General features: G+C 42.2%; 1 protein-coding gene across 1 annotated transcript in view; it reads right to left on the bottom strand.

Moving 5' to 3' along the window:
* The window catches only part of QARS1 (glutaminyl-tRNA synthetase 1), a 30,249-nt gene that overhangs the window by 7,594 nt on the left and 765 nt on the right, over nt 1-21,890 (bottom strand). The window contains exons 2-19 of the mRNA XM_042454043.1: nt 21,065-21,212; nt 19,640-19,749; nt 18,421-18,496; nt 16,329-16,393; nt 14,250-14,303; nt 10,829-10,889; nt 8,663-8,734; nt 7,866-7,951; nt 7,353-7,439; nt 5,963-6,062; nt 5,247-5,325; nt 4,755-4,863; nt 4,070-4,200; nt 3,413-3,505; nt 2,444-2,581; nt 1,940-2,027; nt 451-597; nt 222-326 (exon numbers count right to left, since the gene is read on the bottom strand). Coding sequence (XP_042309977.1) covers nt 222-326; nt 451-597; nt 1,940-2,027; nt 2,444-2,581; nt 3,413-3,505; nt 4,070-4,200; nt 4,755-4,863; nt 5,247-5,325; nt 5,963-6,062; nt 7,353-7,439; nt 7,866-7,951; nt 8,663-8,734; nt 10,829-10,889; nt 14,250-14,303; nt 16,329-16,393; nt 18,421-18,496; nt 19,640-19,749; nt 21,065-21,212 — 1,749 coding nt within the window. The remainder of the gene's footprint in view (nt 1-221; nt 327-450; nt 598-1,939; nt 2,028-2,443; nt 2,582-3,412; nt 3,506-4,069; nt 4,201-4,754; nt 4,864-5,246; nt 5,326-5,962; nt 6,063-7,352; nt 7,440-7,865; nt 7,952-8,662; nt 8,735-10,828; nt 10,890-14,249; nt 14,304-16,328; nt 16,394-18,420; nt 18,497-19,639; nt 19,750-21,064; nt 21,213-21,890) is intronic.

Here is a 21,890-nt window from a genome sequence, read left to right as displayed (position 1 = left end):
ATAATATGTTTTATTTATATACTGCTATTCCAAAGATCATAGCAGTGAACAGCAAGTAAGCTAATTAGCAAGTAAGCTAATTATGTAAGGAGACACAGTCTTTCAGACCAAAGCCATATAGCGCTTGGAAGGTCATAACCAGCATTCTGTCCATAAACATATTGGTAACCAGTGGAGCTGTTTTAATAGTGGAGTTATATGGCTTTTCCTCCCAGGCTCACCTCACGGAAGTCACTCTGCTCAATATAGACAGCTGGATGGAAGGGGACTTTGTGGAAGCCTTTGGTCTCATCCGCAGGGAAATTTGGTACAAGGACATCAATGGTCTGGAAGGAAAACAGAAGCATTGCTATGTGTGTGCTTCAGAGCTCCTAAGATAGAACCATGTACCAAGACGTGGGTGGGGTAGCCATTCACCATTTTCCCCACCCCTAAAAGCCACACACGTACTTTGTGTAGTTCAGGAAAATTTGTGATGGTCACCCGCAGTGGCTCCAGCACAGCCATGGCCCGTGGCGCCTGTTCATTTAGCACCTCCCGCACACAAGCTTCCAGCATGTGGGGTTCCATGGTGCACTGGGCAACCGTCACGCCCACCTGTTGGGAAGTTGAAAGTCAACCAAAGAGGGCAGAGCCACTGTACAGAAATATTACTTCATCTGCTTATCATGATGATTGTTGATTTCAGCCTAAAGTATCAGAGCAGTACTCCTTGTATAGCAGAGTACTGCTGCTCTGATGTCCTACTTGTGGCTTCCCTATGGGCATATGGGCATCCAGACCGCTCAGGCAGCCAAGGTGAAAAAAGAATGCTGGACTCAACAGGTCTTTAGTTTGATCCAGCCCAGCTATTCTTACAATGTTAACAAGGGTAGTGAGTCCACTGGTTTGAAGATGCTGGGGGTGCATTCTCAGGCCACTCAGTAACTACCCAACAGGTTTTCAAGCCAAGTCCACCTTCTAAACCAAGAGTAAGGAACTGTTTTTTCTGCCAAGAACAACATCCCCTGAGATAAAGATAGAAAACTGTGCAGCACCCACAAAATGCAACCTCTGGAATTCCTTACCACTGCATATGTTGGCCAGGACTGAAAAGAGCTGCAGTCTAACTTCTGGAAAGCCACACATCTCCCACACCTGCCCCTGGGGATAACTGGTCAGGGGCTCCACACCATCAACAGAATGGGCTTAAGACAAAAGCTTAGGGAACCTTCCCTTCTCTCTATTGTATACTCACACACACATACACACACATTTTTCCCAACTTTCCATTACTGTTCTCTTTCACCCACCAGTGGCAGCTAGTGTCCTCCAGGGGCCAATGAATCCACTCCATGTTTCACTCTACACACTCAGTTTTCTAAACAATGCAAAGAACACTATCCCCTACAGGCCTACACCTTTGCTAGCTATTTTAAAATTCACACTAAAACCTGGAGAAGATTTATCACCTCATCAATATGGATGCCACCAGCCAGCACTGCCCAATGCTTTGTTTTATGTCTGCCTGTCTGTCTTTCTCTCTCTCTCTCACACACACACACTCCCCCATTCCTTCAATCTCTTAGTCTTCCTCTTTTTCATCTTTCTTCCCTTCTTTCTTTTCTTTTTCCTCTCTCTCCCAGCAGGACTGCCAGAAGAAAGGAAAACCACTCTTGATTGGAACTAGCATCCGAGTGTTTTTGAAATGAGGTGTCAAATTGCCTGACCCATTCTAAAGCCATGCGTCCAGTCTTGTGCAGAGCCGTCTTGACACCTGGACAGAAGGAATGCTTCTAGTGCATCTCAGGGAGCAGTTCAAGACCAAAAATTGCACTGAAGCTCCTCATTCCACAAAACTTTGGCCCAACCTTGTAGCAACATCCTGTTCCTCCAATATTTAGGCATACACCTGTGCCACTGGCTGTATCATACTGAATCCCACAATCTGTGTCTTTACCCTAGCACAGAAGTTGTTTATTGCCTCTGGGGGAAAGCCTCGACGTCGCAGAGCTGTTAATGTAAAGAGCCGTGGGTCATCCCAGTCCCTGGAAAGGCAACACCAGCAGTGAGGATCATCATCAACAACATTTATTTCTTTCCCACCTCTCCTCAAGAGGTGGGTTGCAACATGTTAAAATGCAAAACACAGTTAAAAACACATAAACCCATAGTTAAAATAAAACACTATAAAATCATTAAAATACACTCAGAGTACATATACAATTAAAAAGTTGTGATTTAAAATTGACTGGGTATGTCTGCCGGAAGGTATATGTCTTTAATGATATTTAAAAAGCAGTCAGTGTTATCAGCTGTCATATCTCCTCCAACAGGTCATTCCACAGTCTGAGGGTAGCAGACAAACAAATCCTTGGGATCAAGGAACCAAGCAACTGGTCTGGGCCATTCCTACCCATTCCCCCTCCATGCACAGACACACTTAGCCAAACTCTCCCCTCACCTGACTGCCCCTGCCTCTACTAGGCGAATGATCTTCCGTTTGGAGACGACCGTGTAGAGCAGATTGAGGCGTCCATATTCCCACTGCACAGGACAGTAGACATCCAGAGCGTTGCAGAGCCAGAAATAGGAGGAGCGTCTGCCAGGAAGAGAGAAAGAAGCAGTATTTGTTAGAGCATGTGCAACATGGAAGAGGAGACACAAGCCTCAGGCTGCTGAGAGCCATGTGTTTATATATAGTCATTTTTGTCCAATGTCTTTGGCTTTCACAGTCTGTCTGTTTTATACCAAAATGATTTTTGGCCAGGAGCAGAAGTCCAGAAACAAACTGAGGAAAAGCAGAAACCAAGTCAACTCCCTTTCTCCTTAACCATGAGGGCCAGAAGTCCATCTTTCAATAAAGAAAATCAGACTCCTCAGGATACTAAATTCCATGTTATAAAGCAAATTCTATTCCTGCATAAAGAATTACACAGTGATAACTGGCAGTTTCCATCTCAGTGAAATGGTGAATCCACTCCAGTTTTTAATGCAAGCTTTAAAGGAACTACCTAAAATTATTCTGGGAATAGGGTTAAGCACTTGGGATATCTTTCTTTAAAGTACAGACCAAAAGCCAGGTTAGATTTTCTCTCACATACACAAGACACACAATACAGAAGCCATCAAACTGCCACAATGTCTACATTTATAAATCTGTGCCCATAACAGTGTATGTGTGGGGTTTTTTTTTGGGGGGGGGTGAGGGGAGGCAAAGGTAGGGAACTCCAGATGTTGGTGTGCTACAATGTCCAGAGACTACTGGTGACACTGGCTCAGGATGATGGGATCCAACAACATCTGAAGGAGCATAGGTTCTCTGGCCCTAGGATAAGGGATTTCCCTGAAAGCCATGACCTTTCTTTTCTTTATATCAAAACAATTGTTGGTCTCTCTTTCTCTCCCAGAGGACAGCCCTATTGTGTCTCACCTGGCCTGGAATTCTTTGGTGCACAGTGAGTGAGTAATGTTCTCCAGGGAGTCACAAAGGCAGTGTGTGTAGTCATAGGTGGGATAGATGCACCTGCAATGGCAAGGGTAGCAATAAGCTCAGATCTGAGGAACCATTCACCTCAATTGGGAAGCAGCCACTTCCTCCCCTTGGTTATCCCTTCTCTATTTTTCAGCACAGTCATCCACCCCTTCCCTCAAAAGATTGCCATAACTCCTACATTCTCACCACCGAGCCTGAAAAAGATTATTATTGTTGACTACCACTCACAAAATCCTCTAGACAGCATGGGAAGAATAACTTGCTCAAGCTCTGCTACAACCTTGCTTTGGTGTGTACCTGCACATATGCCCAGAACCCAGCCCTTTCACCTTATGAACAATGATAGCAAGCGCATAACACTCTATAAGCACTTTCTCCACAAACCATAGGATCCAGCACAAGCTTCTACAGCTTAGCATTTCTAAGCCACAGCTCAGACTTAAGCACTATGGTACACCCACTGCAATTGAGAACATACACCAGAAACTCCTTCCTTTCCTCTTACATTTTATCTGCCCCACTAATCCTAAAGAAGGTGCAATCCAATGCAATCTCATTTAAAATGAATTGCATCAAAAACAATATCTGGCATACCATTTGTCTCCACTGCGGTGGTGCGGGGTATATTTGATGCGATAAGCAACGGGGTCCATCTTTCCATCCTCCATCACCAATTTCATGCGCAGTGTGGCCTCACCCTCTGCAAACTTTCCTTTGCGCATGTCCTGTCGAGACAATACAAATATTGGAGCTTTGGACCAGCTAGTTATGGGGTAAAGATTTCAGCCCACTATATACATGCCAATAAATCCTAAAGCATGCACATCAAAGTAAGTGAATTGCAGTTATTTTGTACCAGGACTTACATTTCCAAAGTATAGTTATTTCAAAGAATGTGATACTTTAGATGAGGAAGAAGTGGTGATGCAAGAGAACAGATAGAGAGGGAAAGCACCGGGATTAGGACAAAAACCCAATAAACATGAATGCTGAGTAGAGGAATATACAAAACAATGCCTTTTGCTACTGAGATTTGTACAATTTTCTGAACTTTCATTAGTTATTACAGATGTGATCACGATGGCCAGAAGTTTGTTTTATAAGAAAAGAAACAAAGAATCTGAGATTGCTGAATTTTACAAAAGTGCAGACACTCATCTGTAATTACAGCAAGAAATGCTAGAGATCTCAGAGACATAGAAGAACCCTAGGGTATTTCAATTCCAACCTGTATGCACACATAAAACCACCCTAGGTTGCTCACATGAAATGACACTACCTCAAAAAGCAAGAGCGACTCCTCAATTGGCCTGTCCCGCCATGGGGAAGGGGGTGGGTTGTGTCCTTTGATTTCCTCCACCTTCTGGTGGCAAACATAAGCATGGCCCCTGGGGAGGGAAAAGAGACATCAGCCATAAAGACAAGGATAGCATGCTACTACATAGGAAGGAGTGCAAATGTGTTGTAGGCAAATGTTGCTATTATCCTTTCCATGAAAAGCACACAAGGAGGCACCGGGAGAAATTAGGATGGGAGCCTTTTCCCAGAGTCATAGAATCATAGAGTTGGAAGAGACCACAAGGGCCATCCAGTCCAACCCCTTGCCATGCAGGAAATCTAAATCAAAGCATCCCCAACAGATGGCCATCCACCCTCTGTTTAAAGACCTCTAAGGAAGGAGACTCCACTACACTCCGAGGGAGTTTGTTCCACAGTTGAACAGCCCTTACTATCAGGAAGTTCGTGTCCCTGATGCTCCTATGCTTCTCACCTCTGGATAAGATCCACAGCCCAGGCATACAAATGGTCGAAGTAGTCAGAGGCATGTGTCACCGCATAAGGAGTATATCCTGAGGGAAATTAATGTCCAGTCATGAAAAAGCAAATCTATCTTTGTGCCAGTCCCAACTATTATTACCAAGTATATGACTAGGGAGCAACTTCTCCATCCATCTCAATTTCCCCAGCTAAGCATGTTTTTGCACTGTGGTGTGTACCATCTCCTGGATTCAGATGAAAGTATCATCACCAGCACAGCTAGCTCATCCCCTTGGAAAAGTTGCTATTTTGGTCTACAACTGGCAAGAATCCCACCAGGCAATATGGCCAATTCCTAAGGAATTCTGATAACTGCAGTCCAAACAAGACCTTGTGCAAGCTGCGTCCTCAACTCAATGGTGACAGACCTATGTCTGCACTGTATCACTTCAGACTGGAGGTGGTGGCTCACAGAACTGTGGTACATCTAGGAGTACAACTCTCATAGCCAAAGGCCATTTTGACTGGGGGATTTTGGGAGCTGTAGTCCAAAACAGTAACCTTGCTAAGCTCTGGTACACACCACAGTGCAAAAACATGCTTAGCTGGGGTACTGTCCAGCAAAGCTGAAACCCTCATCCCTCACCCTGCCCTCGGGCCCAATCCAGCAAGACCTTCTGACTCCACAGCCTCTCCCCTCTCCATTTTCCTCTCACTGTGTGTGCATACCTAGCCATTCCACAATGTCACGGATGGCTGTAAAGTACTTCTCCTCCTCCTTTTCAGGATTTGTATCATCATAGCGCAGGAAGCAAATCCCACCATTTGCCTAGAGAGAGGGAAAAGAATAATCAGAATCCTTCTTTCCTTTCCATACAACAAAGAAAGAGAGAGGAATAAAGAGATGGCACCAAAGGGAGTGTGGGGAGAGATGAGGGGAGAAAGGCACGACTTGACACTTGGAAACTATTCCTTACAGAGTGGACAATGTCACCCTTGCACTACACCATGACAGCGGAAACACTGTTTTGAGATACTGTGACTCCCAGATGCCACCAGTTAGTATGGCTATGTTGGTTGGGGGATTATGGGAACTGCAGTCAAAAAGTAACATTTCCAAGCTCTGCCCAAGACCTACCACATGCCACATCACCCCTCCTGATGAAACCTGGGTGGTCTCCAGAAGCAGCAATTTACCTTTGAAATAGCCCCCCCCCTCTTCTCACACTGTTTAATATCCAAAAATGATCATTTTTCAAAAAACAGAAGTGGACTTCTGGCCTCTTCTGGGTTGTTTTTTTCAGGGAGGGTTTTTAAAAAACATTTTTGGCAGTCCACATTGGTTGCAGGGAAGAAAACTGATCCTTGGACCTACAATTGTTGCCTTTTGTTTTCTAATAGAAAACAAACACTGCTGGCTCCATCACAGACAAGCCTACAGTGAAAACTTCTATGTGGACAATGCCAAGATGCTGCTTCACTCTTTCCATATTTCTGCTTTTTAAAAATATGGGCTTGCAGTAATGATATTTTTACTGTTGATGTTATTGCCACAGTAAGGGTGCTTTAAAACAAAAGAAGAAGAAACAATCACCTATTGACTGGCATCATAGCAGGGACAGACCAAAGCCACAGGAGATGCAAGGAGATGAAAGAACAATATGCTTTGTGGCAGTGGTGTGGAATATACAACCCTACAGATGTTGGAATCAAACTCCCATTATCATTCATCACTTTGCTGGCTAGGGCTACTGGGAGAAATCTGTAAGGCCACACATTCTATATCACTGTTATAAGGATCAGGACTGATGTAAATTGCTGTGTAGAGGAATGAGTTGGATGGAAAGAAAATTCAATAATAGGCTCAGGAGACAAAGTAGAGGTTTGAATATTGACCAGGTTTCAAATCCCTACTTGGCCATGGAAACCCACTGCACATATTCTACTAAATTATGGATCCCTCCCATTTGTCAAAGAAAATCTGAGGAAAGGAAGAGTATTACCAAGAGCCTTGGAGGTGCACAAGAGGAATCCTGCCCCACTCTGCTCAGCTATCACTTTACTCAAGCCCACAACTCAACAAAATCTTAACACACATACACAAGTTCAAATCGCTCACCTTGGCAAAGCCGAAATTGAAATTGATTGCTTTGGCATGACCAATATGCAGGATACCATTGGGTTCAGGAGGAAATCGTGTGCGTACCTAGAGCAGAAGATACCATAAAAGTGTTAGTCAATACCCCTCTTGGATAATATCTAGTAAGTAAATATATGTAGATGTGCAAAGCTAGGAAAATGTTACTTTTTTGATGGCAATTCCCAGAATCCTCCAGGCAACATATGGTCATGGAAATCTGAGTTACTGGCCAAATAGTAACTTCTTCAACTTCCATGCACATACGCATGCATGTACACATACACATATATGTTAAAAGTAGAAAGAAAAAGAACCAGAAGTGTTTTGTCTATGGGGCTCCAGTAGCAAACTACACTGGGGCTATGCTTGAAAAAAGAACAACTTTGCTGTCTCACATATGCATGAGGTTTCATGGGGTTTGAGAAACTACAAGTTACAGAGGCCAGCTGCTGCATGGACCTAGTCTCCAAATGACTCCAGCTCTCAGTGCACCTGTCCACCTGTGATCTCCAGATGCCGCTTCAGGAGGTTCATGGTGTTTGGAGTGATTACGTAGCCTTCTGTTTTGTAGTTCTCACCTACAGAAGTAAGGAACATGTCAGCACATAGTATATGGGTTTAGTGAAAATGAAATTAGTTGATGGCTGCAAAATTTGTCTGCATTTAAAATCCATCTTCTGTGCCCAGAAAAATCTGAGTTACAAAACTGGAAACATTTCAGGCTAACCTTTATCTCAGCTGCCTGATTAAAATGGTGCTATTCTTGACTACAAAATGGTGCCATTCTCTCCCAGGTATGACAAAGTGACTTTTTGGACTATAGTTGCAGAATCTCTCTGCCCGCATGACTAGTGGCCATGTTGATTGGGGATTCACAGTCAGAAGCAAATTGCACCCCGTAGAGAAAGTCTGTGTCAGCACTCAGCTGCTAAATGAAAAGCCATCCAGAGGAAATGCAAGGCCTCCAAATACCCTGCAATTTAGCAATCAATCAATCAATCAATCAATATTAAAAAATGCCGCTATGATGCAGTTTGCTTTAGCATTTGGTACAATTTATATTTTGAATGTAAGATGTTTCTGGTTAGACTTGTCATAAATAGGCAGAATACAAATGTCCCAATAAATAAGGTTTTAAAAGTCTTTAAATCCTTATATTCCTATCAACTATCAAGTACTTTTGTGCAATCTGAAGAATTAGATAAATGGACTCCAGATCATCTAATGCCATCTAAATGCAGGCAACAGTAGGGACCATTTAACACCGTTTAACATTTAACACAGTTTACCTGGTTTATGGAATTTGAGGGCTTCACCTCTCAGCTGCTCCATGAGGGATTTTGTCTCTTGGTACACATCACCTGCAGGGAACAGTTAGAGTTAGAAGCAGAACACTCAAAACATCCCCCTTTGAAGCAACCTCTATCTCTAATTTCTTCTCCCTTTTATTGGGCTCTTTCCTCATAACCTATTGTCACCGCCATCAACAATTACATGTCAACTCCTCAGGGCAGGCATCTGGCATTTTGCTTGTAAACATCCTTATCACTTAAAAAAAAAAAAAGGGGGTGGACTGCAGAACAGAAAAGCCATGTTCACAATGGGGAGGGACTTTGTTGCTAACTGCCATTAAGTTGATTTCAAATTATTATTATTATTATTATTATTATTATTATTTTCTTATATTCCACCTTCTCCCAACATAGGGACTCAACTTATGGCAACCCCATGAATGAGAGACCTCTAAGTCACCCTATCAAACAAAAATCTTGATCTGGTCTTGAAGGCTCAGGGCCATGGCTTCCTTGATTATGTCTATTCATCTGGAATGTGGTCTTCCTCTTTTCCTACTGCCTACTACCTTATGAAGCATTACTGTATTTTCTAATGAGCCATGTTGTCTCATGATCTGGCCAAAGTATGACAGTCTCAGTTTAGTTATCTTTATTCCTCAGGCTTGATTTGCTCTAGGAACCATTTATTTGTCTTTTTAACAGTCCATGGTATCTGTAGAACTCTTCTCCAGCACCACATTTCAAATGATTTTATTCTCTTCCTATCTACTTTCATCACTGTCCAGCTTTCATAACCATATCTTGGATGGGAAATATAATGCTATGGACAATCCTAACTTTAGTATTCAATTATATATCTTTCTACTTCAGGATCTTTCCTAATTTCTTCATAGCTGCATTCTGAGTCCTAGTCTTTTTCTGATTTCTTGACTGTATTCTCCATTCCAATTAATGTCTGAGCTAAGGTATGGGAAACTGTGAACTATTTCAATGTCTTAATTGTCTACATACTGAGGATTGCCAGAACTAAAATGAAAACCTCAGACTGGAATCTCATAGCCCTTGTCTCCAGCAGCATTATACACTAAAATAGGCTGTGCTTTGAAAAAGAGATAGGAAAACTTACTTCTTTGGACTACACCTCCCAGAAACCCCCAGACAGAATGGGCAGAGGCCACACTAGCTGGGAGTTTCTGGGAGTTGCAGTCCAAAAAAGTAATGTTTGCAGCCTCTGGCGACACATGATGCAGCCTTACTACACAAGTCATCTCCTCAATGCCTGAATGGGAGAGCTACTCAGAGAGTAGGGTGCCTGATTTAGTCAGAGCATCGTTCAATCTAGTTTAGTATTAACTATGGTTAGAGTGGGCAGCCTTTAGTTCTCCACATGTTCTGGATTTTTTTTGTTCCCATCAGCTACAGCCAATGTCACCACTGAACAGGGGTGATGGGAGTTTCAACCCAAAACATATGGAAGGCAAAATGTTCACCACCCTTGGCAATGGCAGCAACTTTCCAGTGTTTCAGACAGGTGTCTTGGAGTTTGAAACGGTAGCCCATATGCCTCTGGAGCCCCTCAATACGGAGAAAAACAGGTGATAAAAACAGCAAATACATAAAAAAATAAAATAATTAAGAGCCACTTTTTTACTTGTCTAAAGCTACACAGCTTCATGTTTTTGGCAGATATACAGTACAGTCACCCTTCCTTTCTCGCAGACTTGAGATCCGCGTTTTTGATTATTCATGGAGGGGCAAGCTCCATTTTCCTCAATGGGGCGTGCCCCATTGTGTGTGAGTCTCCGTTTTCACTCTGGGAGGTCTGGAATGGATCCCCCGCGAAAACGGAGGGCTGACTGTCCTTAATTTGTACAGTGGCAACTGTTCTTCACAGGGGCACGAGACAGCACTCAAGATCTCAGTCAAAGCTCAGTACTTGAAAGTTCCAGTAGATGACAGGAATTTTCCAGGGCAGCAAATTAAAAAAAAAAAGAGAGAGAATAGGCTCTCCCACCAGCTCTGTGTGTCCTTCAAGAAGGGGGATGCTGGGAAACTGCAGAGCTGGGAAAGCTAGGACCAGACAGATGCCAGCTACCAGAGCCTCTTGCTTGTAAAAACAAAGAAAAGAAACCACAGGAGCAAGTACAGCTAAGACCTTACCATTTTCTACCACAGCTGCCTTCCCCTTCTTGTCTGGCTCTGCTGCACGGGACTTTGGGGCCTGACAAAGCAAGCAGAAATAGCCACTCAGGTTTATTTGGTTCAATCAAGCCTCAATAGTTAACATGAGTTTAGGTTTTAACAACACCCCCTGCCCACAACATGAAAAAATATGAGGTTAAGCTCTTTTTCTTTCACAAAAATAAAGTATGGGAAAAGCTTCATGGGCTATTGGTTAAAGGAGAAGGAACTGGCAGGAACAGTCAGTATTCCAGGTGAGAGAATGTGATTCCCAGAGAGGCTCAAGCCTCAGAATCTCTAATCTTAGAAGCAATACTTAGCTTTACATTTGGTCTATGCCCTAATGGGTACCATGCTCTCTGTACACTGCTGGCCATTTTTCCCCAGCCTTGACCAGCAACAAGCCAGGTGAACTGCTTCCCTTTATTATAGTTAGAGACAATATTAGGTCTCAGGGAAGGTGAAAGCAACAAAGATTAGCTTCTGTTGACATGCTTTGTTTGATCCAATGCTTAAATTCATATCCAGGCCTGACGTTACAGAGATGCCCCATGGTTTTAACTGTCATTGGTTTTAATTCATATTGTGAGGTGGCTTGGTTCCCCTGTTGATAGAATGGTGAGATATCAATTAAAATGAATTAATTAAACACTCAAAGTGGAGAACCAACTTTTCACCTTTCTTAGCTTTCCTGTTCCCAAGCAAGCCCAGGAGCCATGAGGATATAACCCCATAATCCTAATTTGATAGCTTGTTCTTTCTCCCTCCTCAAGGCAACATGCAGATCACTGGGCTCTTAGATCACCATTCCCCTCACTGTTTTCTTCTTCCGCTTTTTGAAACATACATGCAATGAAACCTACTGCTTCAAAGGCTTGTACAGAGATTTTTGTGCTTATTTTATTGGCTCACTAAAGCTATTATGATTAACATGGCTACCACTGGATCTATACTCCAAGGAGGTGGTTCTTCATTCAGGAGCACTGCATGCAGGTATCTCCTAGCAAGGAATGCTACCCACCAAGTATTCCCTCTGTCTGACTTGCTCACACTTAAAAACACACAGTGCAGTTCTACAGCACTATATAAATAAAGAATAATAATAACACAGTCAGGACGGTACTCTGGCAGATCCTTGGACTGTCATTGTTTTCATGCTGTTGACAGTCTTGAGCACTCTCTACTGACCTCATATGGCCAGTCTTGGATCAGCAGGGATAAACTGTTGTTATCTGCTTTCAAGTCATTTTCAACTTATGGTGACCCAAAGTTGACAGTATCATGGTGTTTTCTTGTAAAGTTTCTTCAGCAGGAGTTTGCTATTGCTATTTTCTGAGGCTGAGAAAGTGTGACTTACCCAAGGTCACCCAGTAAGTTTACATGGCAGAGCCAGGAGTCAAACTCTGATCATCAGTCATGGTTCAACACTCAATCCACTACACTTTCTAGGGATAAACTAACAGACTTTAAATTTTACTTCCCAAGAAGGAGTAAATACCTCTGCCTTCATGGATACCCCTCTGTACCATCTAAACTGAGAATAACTATAACAATTTCTTGATAAAATGTAGGCATATGACTCCAACATTGTTATTTTTCTTTCTTTCTCCTGTTTGATTTTTAGTACCTTAGTCTGATGGAGAAACCAGTGGAGCTTTGAATCCTTCCATCGTGTATTTTGTACACTTTGGTTGGCCAATAAACATATCTCTATTCTATGGATTTTGGATCTTATTCAATTTTACTGTATGGCCAACACATGCAGAAAACATACTCCTGGCTATGCTTTCGACAGATAAACTATGAAAGTAACCAGAAGAAATATTACAACGTGGGATACTCCTGCTCACTCTTCTGCTCAGTAAGCCATGGCCCTTACATGGGAGGAGGAGAAGACAGACCTGAATCTACTGGCAATTCTCTTGGCAACTCTGTTAGTTCTCTGAGAGACAATGGCAGCAACAAAATAGTTTCTTTCCCATCTTAAATTATATTGCTGAGATGAAAATAAATTTGTGGAACAAAAATATCACACTACACTGTTAGAGTGCTATTATGCCACATTTACTGATATGGCAACATTCTGTGGAATCCTGGGATTTGCAGTATAGGGAAGGGCATTTACAATTCTCAGTCAGAGAGTTCTTAGGCCTCACTAAACTACAAACCCTAGAATTCCACAGGAAGCAGCCATAGCAGTTAAATTTGAATAATAAAGCTATAGCAGTGTATTGTGATACTGTCCTTGGTGTGGATTTCTGTACAGAAGGGCTGAAGCCTCTGTTCAGTTGTGGTGCTCAAAACCAAATCCTAGGCTCAGAACTCTTTAATTCTAAGTGCATGACTTTTGTATTGAGATTTGGTTGGTGCATATCTCAGGGTTCTAGTGAACAGACAAAACAGCTTGGCATCTTAACCATATTTGTCTTGTTTCATGAAGCCTTCTCATCTTCTGACCCAACAATAAGGTAGTGCTCCACACCCATTGTGTGTGTCCACTCCATGTTGTGCAAGGAGTTCTAGACTTCTGTTTCTGTGAACTTTTAGATTTCTAGAAAACCTACTAATATTTTTGTCTAGTAGTAGGGTTGCAGCATTTTGGCTACGTAACAAACAGTATTAATAGCTTCAGCTTCAGAAATAAATCTGCTAAAGCCAGAACATCTTTGTACAATATCAGACTGTACAGTTTATCAAGGCTATTGCTTGAGGCAATTTTTAATATTTCAAAAAATGTTCTCCTACCTTGGGATAATTTTTACATATTACGGAATTATTCAAGAACAAATTTTAATTGGAAAAGAAATAACGATTAATCATAAAAACAAAAAAGAGTAAAACTGTAGAGGGGTGTTCAGACCAAGTAAAAAGACGCACTGGCTGAAATTATTTCAAGCACAGATTCTCAGCCTTTGTCTTAGAAAACTAAGTTCCTAAGACAAGTTATGGTATTTGGTGTCTCAAGCTTATGACATACAATGGGAATTACAGCTTTCAACATTCCATGTCCAGACACAGGACCAGACAGACTAAACAAAAGGGAACGATGTTCTGAGGTATTGGAGCATGTAGGAAAAATGGCTCATTGGTCTTTGCACACAATAAATCAACACTATAACAAACTTATCTTTACCCATACATGGCATACTGGGTATGATTTGAACATCCCTACAACAACCACTCCTATAACTATAACCCCTTATTATTGATCATGTTAGCTGAGGCTTGTAGGATTTAAAGTCTAAAACACCTGGAGGGTCTAAAGTTTCTGCCGTTTGACTAATAAGAACTGTAGATTTAGGAAGAAAGCTCTGTCCTCTTAACAGCACACACAGATCATAAACCACATAAATGTACTTCTACAAGTAAAAAGGGCTGAGAAGATTGCAAGCAATGTTACCTTAGCTTTCTTTTCCAGATCAGCTTCTGTCTTTGGGCCCAGCAAGTGGAGAACCTGCAGGGGAAACAAGGGAAATCAAGTCAGCACAAGGGGAACTACCTGGAATGGCACTCTGGATTTGATCCAGCTCTCTAAGATAACCTCCTCCAACCAAAAATTCCACAGTTTCTATTCTGAACTGCGTCTCCTTATAGCAAACTGCATAGGCTCAGTATCATCCTAGTCTGCACAGCCTTATGCATTTGCATCTCCAATTGCTGGTGCTGTAGTTGCCTTTCTTGAGTCAATACATGGAGACCTGGCTCTAACATAAACAAGGCTTTCCCAGAGTGATGAGGCGCCAGTCTTTTCCAGGACATGTCCTACATTTCAACCTTCTGTCTAGGAAGAATTTCAAAATGTCCTCCATTGTGAGCATGGCTAAGAAGCCCATTGAGTAACACCACATTTGCTGTTCTCCTTCCAGAAATGTGTTTACTTGGCAGCCTATCCTTGCTGCAAATAAGGGGATAGGATAGATCCTTCTAAAGTCATTTTTTCCTAGGACCAGCAGCAGATAAGACTTGTCCTCAAAGCTCAGGACACATTTGTTTCTCACTGAGGAAAAGGACAGCAAATGTGTTAGGCAATGGGTTGCCTGAGGACACAATTCAATGGGCAATGTTTTTTCCTTAAATTCAGTACACTGCACAAATGAAAGGAATCATTTAAATGTAGATTCAGTCAAGGGTTGGTGGCTTGTAAAGTACAATTTTAAGCCTTCGTTTTGCTCTGCGTTCTGTAAGAATTACCATGTGCTTTATTTTTGTCTTTTGTTTTGCTCAGAGTTCTATAAGTACACACTGCAAGCCAACAAGGCTTTTTAATGATGATAAGTTCATCAGAAAAATATGGTTGCATACATAATAAAATACAAGCCTCAGTCTTTGGGCAGAGAATATGTAGGGAGAAATAGTCCCTCACGTACAATTCACTCTTTGTATCTGCGGGGTTTCCATTTCAGACAGACACACACACACTCGCGGATGCCAAAAGCCATCGGACCTCAAGTCCCATTGGTTTTAGTGGCGGTATGCCATGAGCATGGCTGTGATAGGATGGCCATGTGCACATGCTGCCATTGGGGACAGTGGGGCAGAGCCATCTGCGTATGCTCAAATCCACAGATGACAAGTCCGCAGTTGGCAAGATCTGACTGCATTAAGTTTTGCCCAGCTGTAGCAATAACTTTGGCAGACAACAGGAGGAAGCTCAATGGGAATGAGCACATTTCCACACCAGAACTTTCAGTGAAGACCCCCTCCCCCATAGCTCCTTATGGCAGGAAGCTGAAGCATTCTCCCTTAGCAAGAGGTCAGAAAGTGGAGATTTCACATCTTGACCTTCACCTTGAATTCCAGAAAATTATAGAAAATAGTTACAATATATCCAAATGGACTTGACTGATATTATGTACAAGGGTCACAGAGTTCCATTCAAGGATTTTAAACTGCAGACTCTACTAATCCTGTAAGAGCAGCATCTATGTGTGTGTTTTAATCCACCCTTTCTCCAGAGGAGCTTAGTGGTGTAGATGGCTCTGTCTACATCCTGATCTATCCTCACCACAGCCATGTGATGTAGGTTATGCTAACAGATTGTAACTGGCCCAGTGAGTTTAAAGGCTGAGTGCAATTAGAAAAATCAGCTAGCAGCTAATGGGAAAGAGCCATCTTTGTCTGAGACCATGGGGAGCTACTGCCAACACTAGGCAAGATGGAGCAATGATCTGATTTGGTATAAGGCAGTTTCTTATTTAAATTCCACACTGAAGATTATTTTGCTGTGGTTTCAGTATCAGAAAATTCAAGTTCAAGTCACTAAATGAACTTGAGCCACTCACACCTCAGCCTATCAGGGCTGTTGGGAGGATAAAGTGAGGGAGGAGAAAAGCCAGAGACTCCAGCTTGGGGTCACTGGAAGAAGGGTAGGAGATGAATGTATCAAACAAACAAATGAATATTTAAATCCTGCCACAGTGATCATGCCAAATCCCACCAATTCCCAAAAGTTCCCCATTTCAGCAGGCTCCTGTCATACCTGTAGGTCAACCTCATTCTTGATGATTTTCCCATCAGCCCACTTCAGCTTGCTCCGTGTTTCTCCTGCAAAATACAAAAACAAAGCACACGGTAATTCTTGCACTGCTGACTTCATGTGTCTGACTGATTCTTGGGAAGGATAAACATCAACTCAGTAATCCAGAAAGGTGCAAATAACCAGGGCTGCCGAAGTTTGGCCTCTGTCTATAACAAAGTGTTTCTATGTCTATGAAGTCTGCTTGGAACAGAATAAGACAAAGGGTCACCAACACTTGATTCCTGTCTTAGTTACACACTGTGAATCCCTGGTTCACAGGGTAATCACAGAAAGTATATACTGTAGCATAATTAAGTCTCCAGGAGTCCCTGAAATTACTACAATATGTTGGTATACAACATCTTATAGGGTAATGTTTGCAATAACCATTCCCAAATATGATGGGCATGAGCGAAATGGGAGAGCATCAACTGAACAGAATTAACTCTACTCAAGAAAAGAAAGTTCAGATAAGAAAGTTCTGTTGCATTTAATTTCCTTCTGATCTGACTGTTTATAATTCTGCCTGCAATATGCATATTGTGTATGAATGAAATTGTGGATAATGCTTTATATATCTAAAGGCATGGGTCCCAATCCATGAAAACTCAAGCTCCAATAAACATACAGTGCACCCTTGATTTAAGCGGGTGATCCGTTCTGGACGACCCCCCCGCGTAAAATGAAAAACGCGTATGCTTGGGCCCTATTACAAGTAATGGGGCTTGTGCTCATGGTGGCGCGTGTGCCATTGTTTCTTCCAGTGCATGGCGCCAGAAGAAGCAGTATATAATGCGCCTGTGTATGACGCGGGTGCATTGTATTAGTCCTTAAGGTGTTATATGACTCTTTGTGATTTTTGCTGCAACAGATCAACAGTTACCCCTTTAGAAAGTTCTTCTTCACAATACACATAACTGGAATTTACTGCCAATGCTCACTAGCACAGATGGCTTTAAAGGGGCAGTTGACAAATTCAAGAAATATAAACCTAGCAATAGTTATTAGTTAAGATAACTTTACATAACTTCCAGATTCAGAAGCAGTATGATATTCTTCATATGAATGTGTTCTTGAACAGAACAAGCCCAAACTATCCCTAGAAGCCAGGATGACTAAATTGAAGCTGTAGTATTTTGGCCCATCATGAGAGGGCATGAATCATTAGAAAAAACAATATTGCTAGATAAGGCAGAAAAAGAGGGAGATAGATGGACTCAATCAAAGAGGCCACAGGTCTGAGCCTACAGGACCTGAGCAGAGCACAGGGTCACCATGCATTGAGATAAACTCAAGAGCAGTTAACAACAGCAACAGTGATATTCAGGACTTGTTCCTAGGAGCATAGGAATAGAGGAGAAGTATTATCCTCAAGCTCTGCTGTTGGCATTCTGAAAGCACCCTATGGACCACTCTGCAAAACAGAGTGCTGGATTATATTAGAGATGGGAAACAAAGGACCTCTGGATGTTGTTGTTATTGTTGTGTGCCTTCAAGTTGTTTCCAACTTATGGCAACCCTAAGATGAACCTATCATGGGGTTTTCTTGGCAGGTTTTTTCAGAGGGGACTTGCCAATACCATCCTCTGAGGCTGAGAGAGTGTGACTTGCCCAAGGTCATCACAGTGGGTTTACATGGCTGAGCCAGGATTTGAACCCTGGTTTCCAGGGTTATAGTCCAACTCTCAAATCACTGCACCATGCTGGCTCCATGATGTTGCCACTGGACTGTAAATCAGTCCTAACCAGCACAGTGAATGGTGTGTTGCACTCTTAACATCTGGAGAGCCACACATTTTTTCATCCATGGAACAGATCTTTGGTCTTCTATTCCAGTATGGTTCTTCTTCTGTACCTCTGTTCCCACTAAGTCCTACCTTCAATGAGGTTCCCACCAATAGCTAGAGGGTCTTTGGTGATGTGTGCAAAGGAAGGGGAAAGAGAGAAGTACGTGGGAACTTGAAACAATGTAAAAGGCCAAGTTACAAAATATGTATACTACAACCTGCAATAAGGAAAGTGAAATCCTTTTCAAAACAAATCAAGAACTCACCCATCAGAAGGCCCATGTTAAAGCGATACCGCTCTGAAAGGAGCTGAGCTCGGTGTTTGCTGATGGCAGCTTCCACCTAGAGACAAAGTGGAGAAATTCTGACATAAGAAAAGGAAAATAGTTGGGAGAAAAACAGAGATGTGGGGTGGGAAATTTGGGAAGAGACCTTAGCAGACCTTTTGATGGCGTATTCTTCCCAAGGAAGTTCCTCTGCCAGCAGAAATGCCACCTTTTCAGTGGCAGGTAAGACTATGTATTGAACCAAGCATTTGGTCATAAGTTATGGCCAGACACATGGATAGATACTGTGATGGGGATAATACAGGTTGAGCATCCCTTATCCCGAATGTTTGCAACCTGAAATGCTTGGGGCCTTGAGTTGAGCCTTTTTTAGAATGCACAAGTAGCATAGCATGTACTTGTACTATATTTGTGAGGCTGGAGAGAGACATGAGGCTCTGTGAAATGGCAAGAGGCATGGATTTGCACGAAACACTACACATGGATTCCTGCCATTTCACAGTCTCTCTCCAGCCTTGCATCTTTTTGCCATCAGCCAGACGGATCCATCTTCAAGGCGGCAGCTGCATCACTCCTGCTTATTCGTCTCTCTCCAGCCTTGTTCATTTGCTACTTGTGTTGTGTATGAGATGTGAAGCTGGAAAGCAAATGAGGATCTGAGAGACGAATGAGCAGGAGTGTGCAGCTGCCATTTCAAAAACAGAAGTAGGTGGCTGGTGGCAAAAAGTTTCAATTTTTTGAGGTTTCTGGATTTCTGATTGGGATGGTCAAACTGTATTTGGTGTATCTGCGCATTACTAGCACTTCTAGGACTGAATTCTTGTTAGATTATGTTTTTATTGTGCTTGTTTATTTTTGTTTATCATCACCTGCTGTTTGTGATCTACATGGACTTTGTTTTATTTCTTATACTGGCTATGGATTGTCTATCCTTTGTGCATATATTACTCTGAGGCTCTTTTTGTTGAGGGAAGTGACATGTAGTTTTATAAATGAATGAATTATTTAGAAACAGGCACACCAGAGGCCTGGATAATCCAGCAAATATTACTTGCCCAGCCCCAAGTGTCCATGAGATTACTTGCTTGAACTACAACTCCCAACATCATGCAGTTAGCATGTTCCCTTCAGTCCAAAAAGGTAAAAGCCAAAAGTAGCCATTGTGCCATTTTTGCTCCTATCTAAGGCTCATACTCACCGCCTCTTCTATCTGCTCTGGTGTTACAATCACACCAACACCACATGCTCGGTCAAACTCTGCTGGATCAATGGTGTCCACAGGGTGGCTTTTAATGTACTCCAGAGCAGCTACAAAAAATAAAAAAGACAGGTGGATTGTGGCATTGCAATTAGAGCACTGGATTAGGTCGGGAGCACTCTGGTTTAAATCCTGTCATTCAGACATAAAGTTTGTTGGCTTGTCCAAGGCAAGACCAGTCACTATCGCTCAGCTTAATCAACCTTCTAAAGTTATGTGGTTGTTAACTGCCCTAGTGCTGACTTCACCTCATGGGAACTCTGTGGATGAGACATCTCCAAGACTCTCTGTCCTCTACCTCTCCACTCAGGTCCTGCAGGCCCAGACCTGTGGTCTCTTTAATTGAGTCTAACCATCTGGCACATGGTCTTCCTCTCTTTCTTCTCCCTTCCATCTTTTCTAGCATCATTGTCTTTTCTGATGGTTCATTTTTCCTCATGATGTGGCCAAAGTTTGACAGTCTCAATATACTTATCTTGGCTTCTGGAGAGAGTTTAGGTTTTATTCAAATTCATGCACAAAGGATCCCACCAGAGAGTGGGGAACAAAGATTGAAGCTTTCTTCTAGCTACCTTCCACAACTCTATAGAAGCCCAGAGCATGCAGTGTTCTCAGATGCTCCAAAATGGAGCTTCCCAACTCTCTCAGGAAGCCAAGATGAATTGGGCTAGTCATCCTGCTGGCACTACACCCGAGCCTAAGCTACAAAATCAGGATTCATCCTTGTTCATCCCACCGCCTTAAATATCATGCTATGTCTGCACTGGCCCCTATTTCTCCCACCTGTTCCTGTGGTCTTTGCAAGATTTTACACTTCTAGCAATGGTATAGGAAGGAGTTTCTCTGCTCAACAAAAGGGTATGGTATGGTGATTACAGTGCTGGACTTGGATTTGGGATATTTCCCCAATGAAGTCCTTGGATGGAAGCCTACATCCCCATTCAGCCAATAGTGATAGTGGACCAATCATTCTCAGTCTAACCTATCTAAAAAAGACATTTTATGAAAGGAGGAGGAGGTGGAACAAAAGGATGCTACAGTGGATCCTTGTTATACGCTGGGGTTTGGTTCCAAGATCCCCCGTGTATAACAAAATCCGTGTATGCTCAAGTCCCATTAAGTATAATGACATAGCAAAATGGTGTCCCTAATAAAAAAAAATGGAACATCAAGGTAAATTTATACTTTTTTGGAACATTTTCAAACCGTGTATGCTTGAATCCGTGTATAAAAAGGGCCGACTGTACAAGCTTATTGTAAGAGAGGTCGAATATAAATATAATAAACAAATATATAAATACTCAGATTAAGGGAGAATTCTACAAATACAAGGATGAAATCAAAGAGCAGAGAACAATCATATACCATTGATCTGTAGATCTGTAACAATTTTCTTGGTAGCAATGTACTCCACGAGGAAGCCAAGATGCTTTGGGTCTTTAAGCCGGGAGGCCACATTATATAATAAAGTGCCCAATGTCTTGTCAAATGATGGACCAAGAATTCTTCGTGTCTGAACAAGGAAAAGAAATCAATGGGAGAGTTAAAAGTCAGCTTGAAGTAGCAGGTGATGCTATAATCTGCTCTAAAGATGTCAGAAAGATGTGGCAAGAGGTTCCTACAAATGGACCCTTCTCTCTTAAGCAACAGTAAGCAAGCTATGGACCATAAAGCAGTTATTTAAACCCCATGAAACATCTCTGTGCTGCAATATGGGTTAATCTTGTTTATTTGGGATAAGTATAATTTAAACAACCTGCTCTCTAAGAATAGAAGGAATAGTTACACCCTCTTTAGGTACATACCAACCCCACCTCACCCCACTCACATCCAAAAGGTTTACCTCCCCAGTTATTTCATTCTGTCCAATAATTAAAACATGACACAAGATCAAAACCAGCTGCCTCTGTTCTCACTTTGCTTGTGCTTTAAAGCAACTATTGTTTGGAGAGCAACCATCTGCAATGAAATATCAGTTGTAATACACCAGCAGAGATACTCCTACCCGCCTAACTTTTATGACAACTGTTTTAAAACTGGGAAGCAGGCTGACCTTCACAGTGGCTGGTTTTAACGAATCTCAACACACTTACACTTCAATTCTCATACATGCTGAGTCTCCTTTACCCAAAATGCTTGGGACTAGAAGTGCTTTGGATTCTGGAATATCTGTATTTGCACATGTGTATAT

This window comes from Sceloporus undulatus, chromosome 2, assembly GCF_019175285.1.
Source record: "Sceloporus undulatus isolate JIND9_A2432 ecotype Alabama chromosome 2, SceUnd_v1.1, whole genome shotgun sequence".
NCBI lineage: Eukaryota > Metazoa > Chordata > Lepidosauria > Squamata > Phrynosomatidae > Sceloporus > Sceloporus undulatus.
This window is presented reverse-complemented; position numbering and strand designations above follow the sequence as displayed.